The sequence below is a fragment of the Culex pipiens genome, chromosome 1, assembly GCF_016801865.2.
Source record: "Culex pipiens pallens isolate TS chromosome 1, TS_CPP_V2, whole genome shotgun sequence".
NCBI classification, from domain to species: Eukaryota; Metazoa; Arthropoda; class Insecta; order Diptera; family Culicidae; genus Culex; species Culex pipiens.
Window position 1 is genome coordinate 96,829,444 of NC_068937.1, and position 21,979 is coordinate 96,851,422.

Here is a 21,979-nt window from a genome sequence, read left to right on the forward strand (position 1 = left end):
ATAACGTCAGTACAAAAGAAAGTCTAATGATGAAAGCAAAGTATTATAAATGATATGCTTTCCAAAAGAAATAAAAAACGCAATTTTCACCAAAAGAATATTTGTAATCGTACATATTCTTAATCAAACAAGAGTTTATGACAACGCGAGCATAGCAAGCTTCCCATGCGTCAGTGACAACGCACACCGCGGCATTGAAAACTTTGAAACCGATATAAACGATGAAAAGCTTAGAAAGCTCCTGTTGGAATCCAATGAACCCTGTTTTTTGAACCCTGTTAAATAAACTTACGAAATCGCGAAAAAGTGAAGTCTACTTTTAGGCGATTTAAGGAGCACACGGGAAACAAATTGATTGTAGCCGGATGAATGTCCTATGTCACAAAAGTTTTTGCATAAACATTGGACAGTTATAAAAAAACGGACAGGGCAAAAGAAACCGAAAAGCTACGACATCTTACATGTTGTAGGAAACATTGGTAGACAAGCTACTACAAAACGAGTATAAGTCGAGCCACAAAATGTATGCGCCAGCATTCTCGCGCCAGTATTCGAAACTCAACTTGACAACTTGTCGACTTGGCGACGAGGCGTCGAAAATCGATGCAGTGTGATTTTTTGACGATTTTTCCGATGAAAATTCATGCTGAATCGTAATATTTACAAAGATGAAAATGACGTCCAGCCATAAAGTAAAACCTATACCTTTCTTTAGTAAGAAAGGCAAAAAGTAAATCGCTCTAAAAATTGATCCGGATTGCCGATAGATGTCAAATTTGTTTCAGATGCTCACCCATGGTCTGTACTATGAATGTAGAAAGAAATTTCGGATAAAATCGGAAATGAAAAGTGTTGGCGAAGGTCACCATGTGGGCTTTTACCTTTTTTTAGGGATTTTTTTTCTTTTGGTAGGTTAATCAAACGGCTCTAACTCCAGAACCAGATTATGGATTGTTACGTCAGTAAATTTTGTAATGCGTTTTGAGTAAAAATCAGGAAAAATAAATTGTAATTTGTATTAACAATATGTAATTAAAACGATAAACGCCCAAGTTCTGCCCACCGTGTACCACGTGTTCGCCGATCCCACCCTCGTCGAGCAAAATCTGTCAAACACCAAGCATACCAACGCAGACGTAAGGCTTCCGGTACGACAGTGTGAGAAGAGCACAAAATTCGGGGAGCAAAATGAGAGCGGAGCGTAAGCAGCAGTGGAGAGAGACGGTAGGTCTCGACCGTGCACAAACGTCAACGCTCGAGGAGTTCATCTTTGGCCAGCAAAACAAACGGTCGCGTTCGCTGAGTCCGCGGAAAAAGTTTCGGTTCCACGCGGCGCGAGTTCCACTCGGTGGACGGGAACAACTCCCGGCCGAATCCCGCGGCGAGTCTCCCCAATCACCCAGCCGGGTCGAGGCGAATACGTCAACAATCGGACGAAGTCCGACTAGCGGCGGGAGGCCGCGCAAGATCTGCATCGTCGCCGGAGTCCGGACGAATTCAACCGGAGTTCGTCGAGCTGGGGGCAGGACGACGCCAGCTGCCAAGGGGAAGCGAATCCGGAGGAGGACCTGCCACGACACCAAGAAAATCCGCGTCACCGTTCAGAACAACGCCCAAAACATGCCGGTCCAGAATCTGCGCCGTCGCCGAAAGATCTGCGCAACAAAGAACCGGACTCGCGCAGCGGCGATGGAGATCGCGACGTTCCGGAAAAGATCGACGGCGGGGGCCGGTGATCCAGAAGAACCAGCCGGAATCGGAACGGCTGACGAGACGGCCACGTGGAGCAGTAGCAGACTGTGCGGTGATAGGAAGAGGTGAGGCGAAAGGTGGAAGAAGAAGTAGAGAAAGGAGAGGTTAGGGCAGTACAGTGGGCCGAATTGCACAATAAATATTCCAAATTTGTAATGTTCCTCTTTTATTTGCGAGTTAGTCCGGTCTTACGTTTCAGGATCTTGATGAAAATTTGGGAGGTTGTAGAGCTCGAAAAAGGCAATTTTTGAGATTAATAAAAGATATGAAAATGAAATTTTTTTACCATATTTTCATTTGAAAATTGTGTATTTTGTTGAAAAGTCTGGCCGCATCCGAAAACAGATGGATATTTCGAAATTCGGACTCAAAATGCCCCTTGTTCAGCACACCAGCTTTCAAATGCACTTGGAACAATCAAAATCGAAAATAGGGGAGCCGAGGACTACGTGACACAAAATTTGGTAAAAATTTTACCACACACGGACATCACTCGAACTGCACGGAATTTATTTTCTCAAAATTCAAGGGTTGGAGATAGACGAGTTCTGTCAAGGTGAATCGATAGAGCGTCGAAAATCGATGCAGCGTGATTTTTTGACGATTTTTCCGATGAAAATTCATGCTGAATCGACATATTTACGAAGATGAAAATGACGTCCAGCCATAAAGTAAAACCTATACCTTTCTTTAGTAAGAAAGGCAAAACCGTTTTCCGCTTGTGGAGCAGGGGGTCATTTATTCTGGGCACCCTATTGTTGATAAATAGGGTTACTTCAGTACTTCCAAGAAGTTTCATATTTTTCTTAAAAAAAAATCAGTTTGAATCGAAAAAACAGATTCGTAATTAGATTAATTAATTATAGTTTCTTAATGACAAGTTCTTGCGATTTTAGAATAATATTTTTATGATAAAAACCTTTTCTTTATTATTTAAAGCAAAGTTGTAACTATTTATTTAATCTACCCAAAATTTATAAAGATTTAAAAAAATAAGTAAGGTGAGGTCTAGTTTTTTTTGCAAATAAAACATCAAAGTCAATCAAATCCGTTGTTTTATGTTTTGTTTGAAACGCAGTGACTATCAAAGTCTCCCATTAATAAAAATACCATAAATAATTGCAAAATTGAATGAATGAATAAAAATCTTAGGCGTCAAAAGCGTTGAATTTTCAGATGTTTAGTTGAACATGATTTCTATTACTAATTAATTGGTTAATTATAAATCTGAGTTTAGCTTTCAAAATTGCAGTGTTTCTAACAATATTAACATAAAAATGACGTCTTGAGCTGAGAGAGATTGTTTTTCTAAAAATCCAAAAACAAACATAATAGAGCAATTTGATACATTATTTCAGTGAAAATATCCTCCCATTCAAGCAACCCACGAACCCCACGATTGAGGTGAAAACTTAGATAAATTGACCAAAAATGTTTAAAACTATCATTTAAAAAAAAATGTTCAAAAGGCAAAATTTATTATGGTATAAATGGTTCTTTAAAAAATGACGCCATCAAATTGAGCGCCCAATTTAGGCCAAAATGGACGTGCGGCAAGCTAGGACAATCACGACGAGCTGATCTGACAAAAGCATCACACGTTAAGCTTCCTTCCTTCCCAAGCTCCATCCACTAACTCCCCTCAACACCAGTACACCAGCGATTATATTAATCCGTGGAAAATTTCACAGCCCATCATAAATTCCACCGCCAGTCACTTTTATTTTCTGAGGGCTGCCAATTTCACGCTACCTCCCTCCTCTACCCCACCCCCATCATCAGCAGTGTGGGGAGGGGAAATTATGATCGAAGGTCGAGGGGGGTCGGTTGCCAAAATTAGCCCCCTTTTGGAAATAAAGTTTGCTCGTTCTCACCCTCACCCTTTGCTGCTGCTCATTTTTATCCCCTTCTGCTTCATCTCAAACTCCTTTTTTATCAGAAAAAAACTGGTGGTGAAAGCTAATAATTTGGAATGTTTGCTTCTGGCATTTGAGGCTGGTCTGCTGGATGGCCTGAGTTGGGGGAAGTTGTGGAATACTGTCGATTTTTGTTGTGATTTTAGTTTAATATTATTTGTTTTCTACAATTTTGATACTTTTCCCAAATCGGAAAAGTAAAAACTAAAAAAAATAACCCACAAACCCCCTTCAAGCTTAATCACACTGCCGGGCAATAATCAACGCGCTTGGATAAACCGAAAAATCGTAATAAAAACGGTGAAATTATTCAGTGAGGAGTAAAGTACGCTCAAATGGGCGAGGTTGAAGCTGCAATTAACGGGTCGAGGAGGGGTTAAGCAAACGAAAGCGCTTTTCCGTGGAACTTCACGGCAGCTTGGAGGTGAAGTTTAACGGAAGTGTCGGTAGTACATAGTCGGCGGCATTACCTCGGAAAGGATTCTGCAAACGAGTTGGGAAAACTGTTTGGAAATAGGTTGGGGGAGCGGATTAGCTTCATTGAGATGGCAAGTTTATTTGGAAAGCCGGTTATTGGCTTACTTTTATGAGTTTGGCAAGTTATTGAAAAGCTCGATAACGATCGTTATCCGGTTGACGTTTTGTTATTTGAAAACACAAGGTTTACTTCATACAGTGGAAAAATATTGATTGAGATCTGAATTTTTATTACAAATCTGTATTGAATTGATCACAGCACGGAGAAAAAAGAGTTCCCAAAATCGTGAACAAGCGTTCCTGAAAATGGGAACCTCGAACAAAGTGTTCAAATTTCATGGTACGTTTTTCAAAATCGTACCATGGGATTTGAACACTTTGTTCGAGGTTCTCATTTTCATGAACGCTTGTTCACGATTTTGGGAACTCTTTTTTCTCCGTGAGGTAAATTTAAGAATAATTTGCTTCACATTAAAACACATATATTAAAAACTTATTGAGATATTCAACTGAGGATCAAATGTTGCTGGTTTTTAAATAACATTGAAAACCGAAAATTTCAAAGTTGATTTTTCAAATTGACACATTCTCCAGCGACAAAAACGACACGTTTTGGCTGATAGGTTTAACATTTTAATAATTTATTCGTTGTTATATTGGTCAAATCATCAATCGCAGCTGGATTAACAATTAGAAATGTTTATAACAACTAAAACATGCCTTATTGATTTGAGCAGTTCTCTCAGATTTCGGTCATTCGATTTTTTTTGTATTTTTTAATCCGACTGAAACTTTTTTGGTGCCTTCGGTATGCCCAAAGAAGCCATTTTGCATCTTTAGTTTGTCCATATAATTTTCCATACAAATTTGGCAGCTGTCCATACAAAAATGATGTATGAAAACTCAAAAAACTATATCTTTTGAAGGAATTTTTTGATCGATTTGGTGTCTTCGGCAAAGTTTCAGGTATGGATATGGACTACACTGAAAAAATATGATACACGGTAAAAAACATTTTGGTGATTTTTTATTTAACTTTTTGTCACTAAAACTTAATTTGCAAAAAAAACACTATTTTTAATTTTTTTATATTTTTTGATGTGTTTTAGAGGACATCAAATGCCAACTTTTCAGAAATTTCCAGGTTGTTCAAAAAATCTTTGACCGAGTTATGAATTTTTTAATCAATACTGATTTTTTCAGAAAATCGAAATATTGGCCGCAAAAATTTTTCAAATTAATTTTTCGATGTAAAATCAAATTTGCAATCAAAAAGTACTTTAGTGAAATTTTGATAAAGTGCACCGTTTTCAAGTTAAATCCATTTGCACATGTTTGCCCACTTTTGAAAAAAATATTTTTGAAAAGCTGAGAATATTCTCTATATTTTGCTTTTCTGAACTTTGTTGATACGACCCTTAGTTGCTGAGATATTGCCATGCAAGTGTTTAAAAACAGTAAATTTGATGTTTTCTAAGTCTCACCCAAACAACCCGCTATTTCCTAATGTCGATATCTCAGCAACTAATTGTCCGATTTACAATGTTAAAATAGTAAACATTCGTGAATTTTCGATCTTTTCGAAAAAAATATTTTCAAAATTTTTAAACCAAGACAAACATTTCAAAAGGGCGTAATATTGAATTTTTGGCACTTTTGAAATGTTTGTCTTGATTTAAAAATTTTAAAAATATTTTTTTCGAAAAGATCGGAAAATTTCACGAATGTTTCATATTTTAACAATGTAAATCGGGCCATTAGTTGCTGAGATATCGACATTGGAAAATGGTGGGTTGTTTGGGTGAGACTTAGAAAACATCAATTTTCCTGTTTTTAAACCTTTGCATGGCAATATCTCAGCAGCTAAGGTTCGTATCGACAAAGTTCAAAAAAGAAAAAGTAGAGAATTTTCTCAGCTTTTCAAAAATATTTTATTTTCAAAAGTGGGCAAACATGTGCACTAATTTAAAAAAAGGAAAAACTGCGACTATTTTCAAAAAAGTCACTTAAAAATGGATTTAACTTGAAAACGGTGCACTTTATCAAAATTTCACTAAAGTACTTTTTGATTGCAAATTCGATTTTACATCGAAAAATTAAGTTGAAAAATTTTGCGACCAATATTTCGAATTTTTGAAAAAATCAGTATTGATTAAAAATTTCATAACTCGGCCAAAGATTTTTTGCACAACTTGGAAATTTCTGAAAAGTTGGTATTCGATGTCTTCTAAAACATATCAAAAAATAAAAAAAAATAAAAATAGTGTTTTTTTGCAAATCAAGTTTTAGTGACAAAAAATTAAATAAAAAATCACCAATGAAGTTTCGATTTTTTGAAAAAAATCAGTATTGATTGAAAAATTCATGACTCGGTCAAAGATTTTTTGCCCGTTCTGGAAATATCTGTAAAGTTGGCATTTGGCAAAACATATCAAAAATAAAAAAAAATATAAACAGTGTTTTTTTCAGTGTAGTCCTTATTCATACAGTCGGCACGAAGCCCACCCCCCTGGCTACGGGCCTGAACCTAGCCAATATAAACTATAAAAACGTTAGGTGGTTGGTGCCTTCTTCACATGTATGGTTTACAGTTGGGTCCTAGCACACCATTTATTTTGCTGGTCGGTACAAAATTTAACCTCAATCTTTTTCATGAACGTATACGCAATACATGCGCACGTAAATAACTCTATTGGAAAGGGAAAAGGATGTCATTTTTTTAACACGTTGGACATCCCTTCTCCCTCACCACAATTATTCATGTAACAAAACATAGGATCTAATTTGAATCCTAAAATTGAACTAAAATTAGTGATATTCTTGTTAACAACGAAAATATTTTTTTTAATCAGCACAATGGCACTTTGTATGACCTTAATAGGTTTAAATTAGATTTTTAAATCAATTTTGAAAAATTGATTACACGGCCGATCTTGACATAAAGTATTTTACTTGAAACTTCGTTCCAAGGGATCGATCGTAAATGTTGTCTTGACAAATTCTTTTATTTTTTGCAATAGAATCCCCCTTACAAAGAATTACGATTCACTGAATTCGTTATACCACTTTTACAACCGATTTTTTTCAGTTTAACCATACCAACCCGGAATTACGTCGTCGGAAAATCCGCCGGCATCCGAACCGGTCCACAATTCACAAGTCAACCTTTGTGGAATCGGAAAGGGCATAAAATTTCCGATCTTTTGATACCCATACATCTAGGTTTTCTATAAAACCCACGACGTAATTTCGGGTTGGTACGAAATTCCAACGAAAAATATATTCTAGCGATACAAAGACCCCTAAAACGGTGTTATACCCACTCCAAAATGTTTATTTAGCAATTCTATGGTAATATATTGACATTTAGTTAAATTAAAAGTTTGCAACATTAAGTTAAGATAAGTTTTATATAGAATTTCTAGAGTTACATTAACTTTTATACTAAGTATTTAGTAAACTTTATATTCAATCCAAATTATTTTTTTAATCAGTCAAGGATGCCTATTTGGAGTTGGGAGACTGGATTTATGGTGATTTGTCAACAAATGATATTATTTATGTTAATTTTTCGAAAGGTGTACAAACTGTTTTTGCACCTTCTTTGATTTCTGTAATAGTATTTGTTATATTACTTTTAATGGAAATCATCTTTTCATGAGCTTTTTATAGCAAAATGTTCAGCAAAAGTTTCTGAACAAAACCTAGTTCCAGGTTTCTGTCAATTTTTAAATTTTTAACATGTTTTATCATAAAATGTGCATAGTGCCCAAGGGGTGTAAATACTTTTTTTACATACTGTATATATATATTTTTTTATTTTATCAAATTTCAAGTGGACGATCTAGTTTTGTGTGAAAAAAAGGGCTAAAAGGTAATTTTTGTTACTATTACTTGATTAATTTCTAACCAGTTTCTTTGTAGTGTCTTTGGTCAAAGAAATTTTTTGAGGTTCACATACTTTAAAAAACTTCATTAAATTAATATTTTGTAAAAATATCAACCGAAACTTATTTCACTAGCCTTAAAATGCTTGAAAACGCAATTTCTGATGGAATTCCATGACTATAAATTGATATATTTGAATTGTTGGCAAGTGCACAGACATACACAGACTTTTTCACAGACATTTAAAAAAACATGTGGCATCCCTGGTCTACGACGTTTCTGTAAGGAGTTCATTTTCCGAGCAGGTTTATAGCCTTAGCTCAGAAAAATAAAAATAAAATTTAAAAACAAACAAAATTTTAGACGTAGAGAATTCAAATAAACATGAAAAGTTCCTTTATATCATTTCACCAGAGCTTGTTATTAATGTTTAAGCCGATCTGAAAAATATTTGAGATAAAAATATAAAACGGAAATAAAAAAATATTAATATTGTTCGCAAAAGTATGAAAAAAAATCATTAAAATCATTGTTTCATACAAATGCTTTTGCCTTAAAATCAATTGGCCATTTGACTAATCTTCAAATTTGAATCACCCATTTGACGAACCACCCTGGCAGGCACACAACAATACAATTGCTAACGCTAGTCCATGCTTGTGAAGATTTGTTTATATTCTATTGGTTACTTGACGTTTCAGGACTCATCAGAGTTACTTAGTTTGCAAGACAGAAATCATCTGAATTTAGTCAAATATTACGTAAACTAACATAGAATCATAGCAGAAGAAACAATTCCACGCGATTACGACAGTGACTAAATTTACATCATTTCCGTGTAAAGCAAAATTACACCTTGTTTCTGTTAAAAACATTTCATAAATCTCATCAAATGATCAACAAGATTGCTTCAAAATCACCCAGGCGGTATTTGTGGATGACCCACAGTCGACACCATAAAAAATCGATTTTTTTACCATTTTTGTTTTATTTTTTGTAGTGCGTCCATCCCGGGAAATCCCGGGACAAAAATCCCGGGATTTTTGCAAAACCGGGAATTCCCGAATCCCGGGATTTTTGTCGAAATTTCCCGGTTTTCCCGGGATTTTTATAATAATTTAACAAATTCACGGAACTCGTCAACACTCAAAATAAAAAGTATCCTTTTTCAACTTCATCCATCGTCTCTCTTTCGAAAAGGTTCAACCGTTCAACGGTTTTGAGTAATTTGAGATACCCTTTTGAAAAGAGTGACAACGGGTGCAGTTGAAAAAGGGTAAAAAGTTGCATGAATAGTTAGTTTAGTTCTAATTTTGAGTGTCTGCAAAATGCAATGTTGTGTGAGGTATAGTAAACTCACTTATGAGTAGAAATGTTTGCGCACACCTCATTTTTTCATTCACGCGCTGTCAATCGTTTCGTTCGCCATTGTTTGCTTTCGCATTGACTTGCGCAGTTGTGAATTTGATCTTAGTCTACATTTGCCCGAGTAATTATTCAAAATGAACTGTAAAATTAATGATAATAATAGTTTGATTTTAGAACAATGGCAGATATTTGGTCATTGTACGACAAACTGGATGGTGAGCGAGCACAGTGCAAAAAGTGTCCGAAGACCATTTCTTGCAAGGGAGGCTCAACGAGTGGACTCTTGCGTCATGGAGTTAACGTACACAACTTCCGGGTCAAGCGTCGTATACCGGAATCAGTTGATCAACCCGAAGATGTCCCGAGTGGTTCCAAGCAAGCAAAAAGCAGTACCTCCAAACAGTCGACGATTGAACCGTTCATTCATAAAAAGCCCATGAATGAAATGGTTGCTCGGCTGGCGGCTCAAGATGGGCTGACCATCAGTGCTATTACAAACAGTAAATTCATACGTACTTCATTTGCCCAACGAGGTTACCAGCTGCCGTTATCAAAAACGTCCGTGATGAAATTGATTCACGATTACTACGAGATCGCTAAACAACAGACCGTGCAACAGATTCAGGATAAGCTCGCCGAACTGCACTTCTTGAGCATCACGCTGGATGAATGGACAAGTTCTGGCAACCGGAAGTATTTGAACGTCAACGTTCATTTTGGGGACGGAGCGTTCTTCAATCTTGGACTGGTTCGCGTGAAGGGATCGTTTCCGGCAGAGAAAATTCTCGAAGCTGTTGATCAACATTTGGAGTGCTTTGCGATCCGCGACCGCAACGTAGCAGCGGCAACATCCGATGCCGCTAAGGTGATGGAGAAATTTGGGAAACTGGCTACGTTCAAGCACCAACTTTGCTTTAATCACGGTTTGCACTTGGCCGTATGCGACGTGATTTTCAAATCTTCGGAGACCCCAGGCGATCTCTTGGAGGAGTCGGATTCGGACGATGAGGATTGTGATTCAGAAGAATCTGATGACTCCAAGGACGCAACAATACCTGGTGAGAATCTGTCGAAATCCAACTATAAACATTCAGCTTATTGATTTTCTTCATTATTTTAGGATTGTACAACTCGTCAAATTACCGGCCAGTTCTATTGCAGATCCGAAATATCTGCAAGCTGTTCCGCCGATCCCCGGTCAAAAACGCGATTCTGCAGAAGAAAGTTGTCCAAGAATTCGGCAAACCGCTTCAATTGATCCTTGACGTGAAGACGCGCTGGAACAGTACAGAGCAGATGTTGGCGCGTTACATGAAACTACATGGTTGTGTTGCTGAAGCTTTAAAAGAGCTTGAAGACTTGGCACCAGTTTCGACCTCCGACTTAGAATCGATTTCTCAGCTGTACGATGCACTTCAACCGGTTCGTGTCGTTTCCGAACGTTTAGGAAAACGTGACGCGAACCTTCTGACGGCGGAAAGCAGTCTGAACTTTTTAGTTGCAAAACTGGAAAAATTAAACTCAGCTTTGTCGCGCCAAATACTTGATGCGGTGAGACTGCGAATTAACCAGCGCCGAAACATTGGAATTACCTCGCTGATCAAATTTCTGAACAATCCTAATGATTGGGAATCAAACTCGGCGTTCCCACTCTTGTCACGCTCAAATTTGTTCAAGTTTGTAAAAGAGGACTGCTTGGATTTGATCAAGTGGCATTCAGATGATGTGAATGGAACAAATGCTGCAGAATCCGACTCGGACTTGCAAGCGGAACCCAAATCCATTCAGGATGAGCTTGCCGCTTTCATCAATGGAAAGGCTGAAGGACCGTCCAACAAGCAATCGACCACAAAGGCGAGCAAGTCTAGTATCATCCATAAGGAGTTAACACTGTTCGAAATAACCGGAGAGCTAACTTTCGGACTGAAGTCGCTGTTCAATGGGTTGAAATCAATCAAACCTACGTCTACCGATAGTGAGCGGGTCTTTGCCGATGCAGCAAACATCTGTACCAAGAAACGCACGAGCTTGGCAGACAAGAGCATCCACGTGATCTGTTTCTTGAAGTCTTTCTTCCAAACTAATGTTTGACTCGTTTGTAGTTTTTACAGATTAATGCAGAATAAACACAGTTGATGCACTAAAATATCATGTTTTGAGTTTTTAATGGAAAAAATAGAGGAAAGCAAAAATCCCGGGATCCCGGGAAATCCCGGGAAGTTGAAAAAAAAAATCCCGTTTCCCGGGAAATTTGAAACCCGGGAAATTTGGACGCCCTAATTTTTTGACATTCAATTTCAAATTTCAGTTCGTTTTGGACGCCATTAAAATTTTAAAATCATTTGAGAACATTTTTCGAGTCATATTATTCTCTTCTTTTTTTTGCATCAACCCATTGCCGGGCGGCGGCGGTTCAGCCAATTTCCATATAAATAATAAACATTTACATACCCGGGGACAATATAGCATAAATGAATTTCAATTATGCTCTTTGTTCGACTAGCATAAAGAGCGAATGAAAAGGAGTTTTTTTTTGTTGGAAAGGGGGGTTGAAAAATTGCCTACCGTTTATTTTCGATTTTTTTGTTCTCCAGCTAAAGCTGCTTCACCGAAATTTGTTGTTATTTTTCCGAGCTTTTTATGATGCTCAACACACACACCCACACACACTCTTAAACAGTGCCACCCACTCACGTAGACACCGACCTGGGGGGTGGGAAAAAGGATATCCGAAACGTGCCTCACGATGATTTTCCACTCGTTTTTTTTTTGTTCACTCGCGAGCGAACAATTTCAACTGATCGAACCGATGTGTTTACATTACAATGTGTCCCTTAATTAATAATCAATTGATCATTTGATATTCCGGTCTCACTTTTGCTGCGCTTTTTTTATTATTTTTTTGCGAATTTTATTTCTCTTTCATTGAGTGTGTAACTTTTCACCGCTTTTTTTTTTCCTTTGAGGCTTAATTTTTCGCTCTCACTTGCCAATTTTCACTCGCTATTTTTCACCAATTCGACGCCATAAATCCTGCCCACTGAATATTTTCACACAAGCACACATACGACAACGCTGGAAGGATATTTATTTGCATTCAACCTCACAGCCGCCGCGCGATAAATGGTGCTGAAAAATAAAACTCGTTATTTTTTCTCCGCTCGTGTGATCCTTTTTGGCTCATCAATTCAGCGAGCGATGCACTTTTGAAAACTCTTTTTTTCGCTCGCTCGCACTCACTTCTCTTTCAGAGTTGATTTTGTTGATGTTTACGTTGGCTTTTCAATCACTTTGCAATTGTGGCACCTCTTTTGTAAGCAGTTGAAAGCACTTTCACACTGTAATTATGAGAGTGACAATGATTGCAATTACTCACTCATTAATCACTAATGATTCTTAACGAAGATTTTCGCTCTCGAAAAAACCCAATAATCACTAATCTGTCACAGCGGCTTAAGCCGCGTCGCCTCTGAGCGCAAATTCCCCTCGAGCGCGCACGCGAGCAGAATCCTCTCTTCCTCGCGAGGAGAACGACCCAAACGACACTCACTTACACACACGCGCGCGACCACGACACACAGAGAGCTGTTGCTTTTTTCCCGAAACGCGTCCTGCACGACCGGCATCCGATTCGCATCTGGTGAAGGCGCCTGCCGAGCCCGGGATCAAAAGATTCTGTGCGAGCACGAGCGAAACGAGGGAAAACCCGAGCGAATCGCGAACGGAAGAGCCGAACGCGATCAGGTCGAAGCGGGCTGTGCGCTGCTGCTGTTACGAAGGTCAGGATTTTTCCGGCTGATTGTTGTTGAGATGGAAGTGGAAGAGAACGTTGAGAGAAAAGCGGGAAATCGGGTGAGAGAGGGTGGAGAGAGAGTTTGGGTGAGAAGAGTGAGAGCGAGTGAAGGTGAGGAATGTGAGGAGCGCGTGAGTGAACGAGGCGCTCGAGGCGTTACTGGCGTTATTGAGTGTTTATTGGAACGGGAAAAACACGTGGTATCAGTTAGAGGGGCTCAAACTGAGTGACTGTAACGAATATTCAAACAGTGAAATTTTATTTGCCCCGCAAAGCTTGCAGTAGTTTTTTATATTATAAAACTTTATTATAAACTTATTGATTGAACTCAATAACATCTTGTACCACAACAAACCATACAACAAAGCAAATCTAAAATCTCAGTTTCTATGCTTTTAAAAAAAAAAGACATTGTTTATTAAGAAACGCTTGCAATCCTCTTTGAAATCAACAGGTATTGAATATAATAATTTAAATACTGTAAACCGATGTGCCATCAATAGGATTTCAATTTATTTTTTCAAATATTATTCGAGACTTGTCTCAAGATTTATATTTTCAAAAAATGTACTGGGGTAGACCAAACAATGTCCATGTGGGTAATTCTCTACCAACTCACACGAAATCGGGAAAAGTTGCCCCGACCCCTCTTCGATTTGCGTGAAACTTTGTCCTAAGGGGTAACTTTTGTCCCTGATCACGAATCCGAGGTCCGTTTTTTGATATCTCGTGACGGAGGGCTGGTACGACCCCTTCCATTTTTGAACATGCGAAAAAAGAGGTGTTTTTCAATAATTTGCAGCCTGAAACGGTGATGAGATAGAAATTTGGTGTCAAAGGGAATTTTATGTAAAATTAGACGCCCGATTTGATAACACACTAAAAAAGTTTTAAAAATTCTCCCATTTTCCGTTACTAGACTGTAAAAAACTTTGGAACATGTCATTTTATGGGAAATTTAATGTACTTTTCGAATCCACATTGACCCAGAAGGGTCATTTTTTCATTTAGAACAAAATTTTTCATTTTAAAATTTCGTGTCTTTTCTAACTTTGCAGGGATATTTTTTAGAGTGTATCAATGTTCTACAAAGTTGTAGAGCAGACAATTACAAAAATTTAGATATATATACATAAGGGGTTTGCTTATAAACATCACTGTTATCGCGATTTTACGAAAAAAAGTTTTGAAAAACTTGGTCGTCATCGATCTTGGCCGTTCATGGTCACCCGCGACAGACACGGATGACGAAACAAAGAGAAATGCAAAAAGTAACTTTTTCAAAACTTTTTTCGCAAATCGCGATAACTCGTGATGTTTATAAGCAAACCCCTTATGTATATATATCTAAATTTTTGTAATTGTCTGCTCTACAACTTTGTAGAACATTGTTACACCCTAAAAAATAACCCTGCAAGTTAGAAAAAACACGATTTTTTAAAATGAAAAATTTTGTTCTAAATGAAAAAATGACCCTTCTGGGTCAATGTGGATTCGAAAAGTTCATTAAATTTCCCATAAAATGACATGTTCCAAAATTTTTTACAGTCAAGTAACGGAAAATGAGAGAATTTTTAAAACTTTTTTAGTGTTTTTTTCGATGAAAAATACGTTTTTTTTCGGAATTCTGAGTACGTTATCAAATCGGGCGTCTAATTTTACATAAAAGTCCCTTTGACACCAAATTTCTATCTCATCACCGTTTCAGGCTGCAAATTATTGAAAAACACCTCTTTTTTCGCATGTTCTCAGATTCGTGATCAGGGACAAAAGTTACCCCTTAGGACAAAGTTTCACGCAAATCGAAGAGGGCCGACCCCTGTGGCAACTGCTGTGTGAGTTTGCGGAGAATTACCCATGTACTTTTTTTACAAAAAAAATAGATTGCGCTTTAAAAAATAGTTTTGTTGAAAATTACTATTTCAAAAACTTTGAAAAGGTTACTGTGTTTCTGAAAACATTCAACCTAAAGACAATCACACCGTCTTTGAAGACTGAATACTACATCATATTAAACGGGACAAACATTGAACGAAAAGCTCCAGAAGGATAACGCGGGAATCGAACCCGCGCCTCATAGCAACTTAGGGATCGGCAGCCGAAGCCGCTAACCACCGCGCCACGAGGCCCTCCAATGTGTACATATTCAATTCGTTACGTCAATTTATCCATTTTTTCATTTGAAAAAATCACAATACAATGTTTGTTTAATTAAGTTCAATATTTTTTTACAAAATGCATCTAAATTTGAGGTTAATTTAATTAAATTCCTTAGAAATAGATTTTTTACAAAAATATCAAAACTTGTATCCACCAAAACCAATATTGTAGTATGTTCGATTAATTTTTAAAATTTATTTTAAAACTTGTCCTACTGAAAATGCCTATCAATCTGAAATATTATTGAATTCTGTTTCAATTAAAGTTATGTTACAGTTAAAACTTGTAACTTGAAAACTAATTTTAACTGTTCTTACTGTTAAATTGTCCAAAGAATCTGATGATGCAGTCCGTTTTCCGATTCGAATTAGTTTTCACTGAGAAAAACATGACACTGTATAAAAATAATGCTTCTTATCATTTTTTCCTAATTATAGTTAATAAACTTTTAAAGCTTTTTTGAGCAGATTTATCCCAAGGTCAGAATGGTTACATACCATTCCGTTTGTGAGCAATTCTCCACGAAATCGGTCTATTTTCATTAATTTTAATTTTTTTTAATCCATCTGAAACTTTTTTGGTGCCTTCGGAATGCCAAAAGAAGCCATTTTGCATCATTAGTTTTCCCATATAATTTTTCATATAAATTTGACAGCTGTCCATACAAACATGATTTATGAAAATTCGAAAATCTGTATCTTTAGAAGGAATTTTTTGATCGATTTGTAGTCTTCGGAAAAGTTGTAGATACGGATAAGGACTACACTGAAAAATTATGATATATGATATAAAATCAAGTTTGCAATCAAAAAGTACTTTTAAAAAGCAAAGCAATCCACTTTAACGACCCCCGGGTCTTTTGTGGTCTCTGTTGCAAGTTTCTGCTCATTTCTAGGCGTCCGAAGGTTATGTGTGGTGAGTCACTCAAAACCTCTTTTACGCTAGTAAAAGACTTTAGTGAAATTTTAAAAAAGTGCACCGTTTTCAAGTTACAGAGAAACCTCTTTTTACGCGGTGGCGTTACGCTTTTTGTTTCGTCGATTTCTCTTAAACCATACAATATTTTTGCAAGCTTCAAAAAGCGTTTTTTAGATCTGAACAAAACCTACAAATTGTTTTTTTGCAATTCCGTTGTGAAACTACTTACTAGCCTGTCCCATTTTGAGGTCATGTCGAGGAATTTCAGGTGCTCACTTCTTAATTGATAGATTATAATGTTAGGAACAATGTTTTCTTAGACAAGAAAAAATAATAGAATACTGTCTCGCACCCCCTAGTCGATTTACTGAAAAAAATCACTTTTTTGAACAAATTTTCTAAAATCGCTTGGAATCAATACAAAAACTTTTTCGATCAGGTGTGTATTATCTTCAAACGATAGGATTTTGTCCATAGATTGAGATGCACTATCAATATTGGACCAAAATTTAAGTTTTTGGGCTCTCCCAGGCAGATTTGTGTCGAAAAATTCGCATTTTTTCGAAACTTTTTTCAGAAATGCTCATTTAATTTATGGTAGCCTATTTTTCCCAGTGAAACCAATACATGCAGCTTGTAGGAAATTTCATGGCGAACGTTTTTCCCTCTGAGAAAATGAAATTTCGACACTCCAGAGCCGAGATATTTGAGTTTTAGTGAGGAAAAAAGTGCCAATTTTCAAAATTTCTCAGAATTCAGAAGCAAGGCCTACTAATTACACGATGTAGCAAGCATGTGTCGCAAAGGTCAGGGTATGCTTTTTTATAGTAATTTTGGCCGCTGAATCCGATCTGAAATCAAATTTCGTGTAAACAGTGATGTTTTGGAGCTACACCCTTTTGGAATGTTTTTTGCGTGTTTAAGAGGCAGTTTTTGTAGATTTTGCTCGGTTTGTTCTAGAGGTCGTATCGAGGTGCTCCGATTTGGATGAAACTTTCAGCGTTTGTTTGTCTATACATGAGATGAACTCATGCCAAATATGAGCCCCCCACGACAAAGGGAAGTGGGGTAAAACGGGTATTGAAGTTTGAGGTCCAAAAAATAAAAAAAAATTCTTAAAATTGCTTGCATTTTAGTAAAACTTTATCGATTCCAACTCTCTTAGATGCATTCGAAAGGTCTTTTGAAGCACTTCAAAATGAGCCATAGACATTCAGGAACTTTTTCTCATAGCTTTTGCAAATTACTGTTAAAAATGTTTTTTTTTAAACCTCAATATTTTTTTGCAGCAGCCTCCAATACCCATACTCTTTTAGTTCAAAAATTGGGGAATTTCAAGAACTATAAGCCTACAGTAATAACTATTTGGCCAATCGCAGTTTTTCTCATAGTTTTTCGATTTTTCTATAACAAACATTTTACAACGTTAGTTATTGTCCTATAGGCATCCATAGCGGCACTTTTTAGTCTCACTTTTGTCTTATTCGAAATCCTCGGAAAATTCAAACTTCAAAGCCCGTTTTACCCCACTTCCCTTTGTCGTGGAGGGCTCATATTTGGCATGAGTTCATCTCATGTATAGACAAACAAACGCTGAAAGTTTCATCCAAATCGGAGCACCTCGATGCGACCTCTAGAACAAACCGAGCAATATTTACAAAAACTGCCTCTTAAACACGCAAATAACATTCCAAAAGGGTGTAGCTCCAAAACATCACTGTTTACACGAAATTTGATTTCAGATTCGGATTCAGCGGCCAAAATTACTATAAAAAAGCATACCCTGACCTTTGCGACACATGCTTGCTACATCGTGTAATTAGTAGGCCTTGCTTCTGAATTCTAAGAAATTTTGAAAATTGGCACTTTTTTCCTCACTAAAACTCAAATATCTCGGCTCTGGAGTGTCGAAATTTCATTTTCTCAGAGGGAAAAACGTTCGCCATGAAATTTCCTACAAGCTGCAAGTATTGATTTCACTGGGAAAATTAGGCTACCATAAATTAAATGAGCATTTCTGAAAAAAGTTTCGAAAAAATGCGATTTTTCGACATAAATCCGCCTGAGAGAGTCCAAAAACTTAAATTTTAGTCCAATATTGATAGTGCATCTTAATCTATGGACAAAATCCTATCGTTTGAAGATAATACACACCTGATCGAAAAAGTTTTTGTATTGATTCCAAGCGATTTTAGAAAATTTGTTCAAAAAAGTGACTTTTTTCAGTAAATCGACTAGGGGGTGCGAGAAAGTATTTTATTATTTTTTCTTGTCTAAGAAAACATTGTTCCTAACATCATAATCTATCATTTAAGAAGTGAGCACCTGAAATTCCTCGACATGACCTCAAAATGGGACAGGCTACTACTTACTTTTCCTGTCATTCTTGAACGACAAAATAGCCTACTTTTCTGTACCAAAAATAACAGAATCGAATAGCAACACTTTTCAAAATAAATGCTGAAAAGTTCTACTTTTCAGCACTGAAATGGGTGCTGAAAAGTTGACAAAATACATGAAAATTCGACTTAAAATTTCACTCAATGGGTGTTTTTCGAAATTGCAAAAAATGTTGTATGGAACTCGTTGCAAAACTTGATTTTTTCAGCACTCTTCGTATTTATCCAACTCGGTGAACCTCGTTGGATAAATGTACGACTCGTGCTGAATAAATCCTCTTTTTGCAAATTGTTGCATAAACTACTATTAAAAGATTGCAAAAATGTTGCATCGTTCAAGAGAAATCGTCGAATTATAAAAACGTAACGCATCGCGTAAAATAGTAGCAGTCATTATTTTTTTTTTAAATTAGTGCCCATGTTTGCCCACTCTTGACAAAAATATTTTTGAAGTGCTGAGAAAATTCTCTATATTTTGCACTTTTGAACTTTGTTGATACGACCCTTAGTTGCTGAGATATTGCCATGCAAAGGTTAAAAAACAGGAAAATTGATGTTTTCTAAGTCTCACCCAAACAACCCACCATTTTCTAATGTCGATATCTCAGCAACTAATGGTCCGATTTTCAATGTTAAAATATGAAACATTCGTGAAATTTTTCGATCTTTTTGGAAACAATACTTTCATTTTTTTTAAATCAAGACTAATATTTCAAAAGGGCGTAATATTGAAAGTTTGGCCCTTTAGAATTGTAAGTCTTAATTTTAAAAATATGAAAATATTTTTTTACAAAAGATCTGAAAATTTCACGATATTTCATATTTTAACATTGAAAAGGTCAATGCAATTTCCCTTAAGAGTGGCATATTAGCCGTTTGGTTTTTCGCATCGGCAGCCAAATCTAAACACTATTTCAGTGGAATTCAAGTTCCAGGAGATGCGTTGGAACATCCTCTACCGCCTGGTGCTAATATCTCGTTTTTGCCAAAAGTGGATATTAGCAATTTTTTCAATGGTGGGCAGATGTGCACTAATTTAAAAAAATGAAAAACTGCGACTATTTTCAAAAAAGTCACCTAAAATGGATTTAACTTGAACACGGTGCACTTTATCAACATTTCACTGAAGTACTTTTTGATTGCAAATTTGATTTTACATCGAAAAATGAAGTTAAAAAATTTTTGCGATCAATTTTTCGATTTTTTGAAAAAATCAGTATTGATTCAAAAATTCATAACTCGCTCATAGATTTTTTTTTTGCACAACCTGGAAATTTCTGAAAAGTTGGCATTTGATGTCCTCTAAAACATATAAAAAAAATAGTAATTTTTTGCAAATCAAGTTTTAGTGACAAAAAGTTTAATAAAAAATCACCAAATTTTTTTTTACCGTGTATCATTTTTTTTTCAGTGTAGTCCATATCCATACCTACAACTTTGGCGAAGACACGAAATCGATCAAAAAATTCCTTCAAAAGGTACAGATTTTTGAATTTTCATACATCATTTTTGTATGGCCAACTGCCAGCTTTGTATGGAAAATTATATGGACAAACTAATGATGCAAAATGGCTTCTTAGGGGATACCGAAGGCACCAAAAAAGTTTCAGTCGGATTAAAAAATAAAAAAAAACGAATGACCGAAATCTGAGAGAACTGCTCATGTATAGACAAACAAACACTGAAAGTTTTACCCAAATCGGGGCAACTCGATAAACTCGCTCTTAAACATTTTCCAAAACAATATATCTGAGAACAAGAACATCTTCCTTGCACTGATTACAGGAAAAGTTGTAATCTTTCAAACTCACTTATTTTATTACTCAAACTTCCCCGAAAAAAAAAACCTTCTTCGTTCGCCAAAATGTGATTAGAGTTATGAACTTTCTCCTTTCCCCCATTGAAATCTTTTACAGCGCCGGGCGTTCTGCTGTGCATTCATATTCATGTGAATGGGGCAAACCCAAAAAGTTGGGGGAAGAAAGTTGAATCCCGCTGTGGATAAACAACACTCCCAAGCTGAGAACATCCCCTTCCTTGTTCGCTTCCCACCATCAAAGGTCCGTCATAAACCTTGCAGTTTATTTTCCGTCTGAATGGAAAATCGAAAGTAAAAGAACCATTCAATTTCTTGGCTTTCCCCCCGGTTGGGAGCCTGTTGCTTTCCGGTTTTGCTGTTCAAGTTGAAGTTGAGGCGATGCTTTTAGGAGATTAAAATTGCGGCCACCCCTTAACAAGTTTGAGTTTACCGTGTGCAATTTTTTTATATTTTTAGTTTGTTTACATTGCATCAAGTTTGAAAAGTCTTTTAAAAGCAAAACAATAAATTCATCATGTTATTCTAGCGATGCATAACGAATCAAAAGAAAAACGTTCAAAAAGCCTGCCTACTTGCAGGCGCATTCAGCATGCCCCCACCTTTTCACACCTCAACCAGCCGTAACAATAACAAAACCATTACAGAGGTAGGCCTTGACATTGTTTTACCCCCTTTCCTCAGTCCTCTGGTGGCGACAAAGTGCACCCAAGACGAAACAATGCGCCTATTGTTCAGCCACGGAAACAAAAGAGTGCAGTGTGAACGAACGCTCTAGTGTGAACAACTGTTGTGCCGCTTTCTAAACCCTATTGTGTGAGTGTGCGAATTGCATACATTAATGGGGCCCTCGTTTGACGCAAAACAAGCGCTTCTGTCAAAGTTTACAATTCTTGACGCGTCGTCGCCTACTACTGCTCGCTGCATACATTCAGGCTTAAAGCAGCCGCGTTGAGAGGTTTGGGATGGAGGTTGCATAACTTGCAGGCGCTGCTACTGTTGTTGTTGGGTGGAAAGTGTTTTGACCTGCCGCAGGGTGGCACACTTCAAGTGTTGGCGTTCTTTCGTCCGGGGACGTCTCAAGAAGGAGATGGCCTTGGGAGGAAATGGACCTGCACACTCGACTTGGTCCGGACTTGAGAAGTTAACGGAAGAGAAGAGCTACAGTGCCAGAGGGGATGGCCATGTGTGCGTATGCATTACCCGATGCCGTATGTGAAGAACTAAAATAAACCCTTTGTTGGAAGAGAGGATTCAGTCGAACTCCTTGAAAGGTTAGACGGAAAATAGTACCAAGGAAATACAACAAAAATACAAAATACAAAAATACAAAAATACAAAAATACAAAAATACAAAAATACAAAAATACAAAAATACAAAAATACAAAAATACAAAAATACAAAAATACAAAAATACAAAAGCATAGCATAGCATAGCATAGCATAACGGGTCTGCACCACGCTGTAGGGGGTGCCACAATGGTCAATTCA

At 36.9% G+C, this 21,979-nt stretch overlaps 1 protein-coding gene across 1 annotated transcript in view; it reads left to right on the plus strand.

The window, feature by feature from the left end:
• The first annotated feature begins 9,179 nt into the window (after positions 1–9,179).
• Positions 9,180–21,979, plus strand: part of LOC120424454 (uncharacterized) — a 49,491-nt gene continuing 36,691 nt past the window's right edge. Inside the window, exons 1-2 of the mRNA XM_052706006.1 lie at positions 9,180–10,459; positions 10,522–11,457. Coding sequence (XP_052561966.1) covers positions 9,580–10,459; positions 10,522–11,457 — 1,816 coding nt within the window. The 5' untranslated portion in view covers positions 9,180–9,579. The remainder of the gene's footprint in view (positions 10,460–10,521; positions 11,458–21,979) is intronic.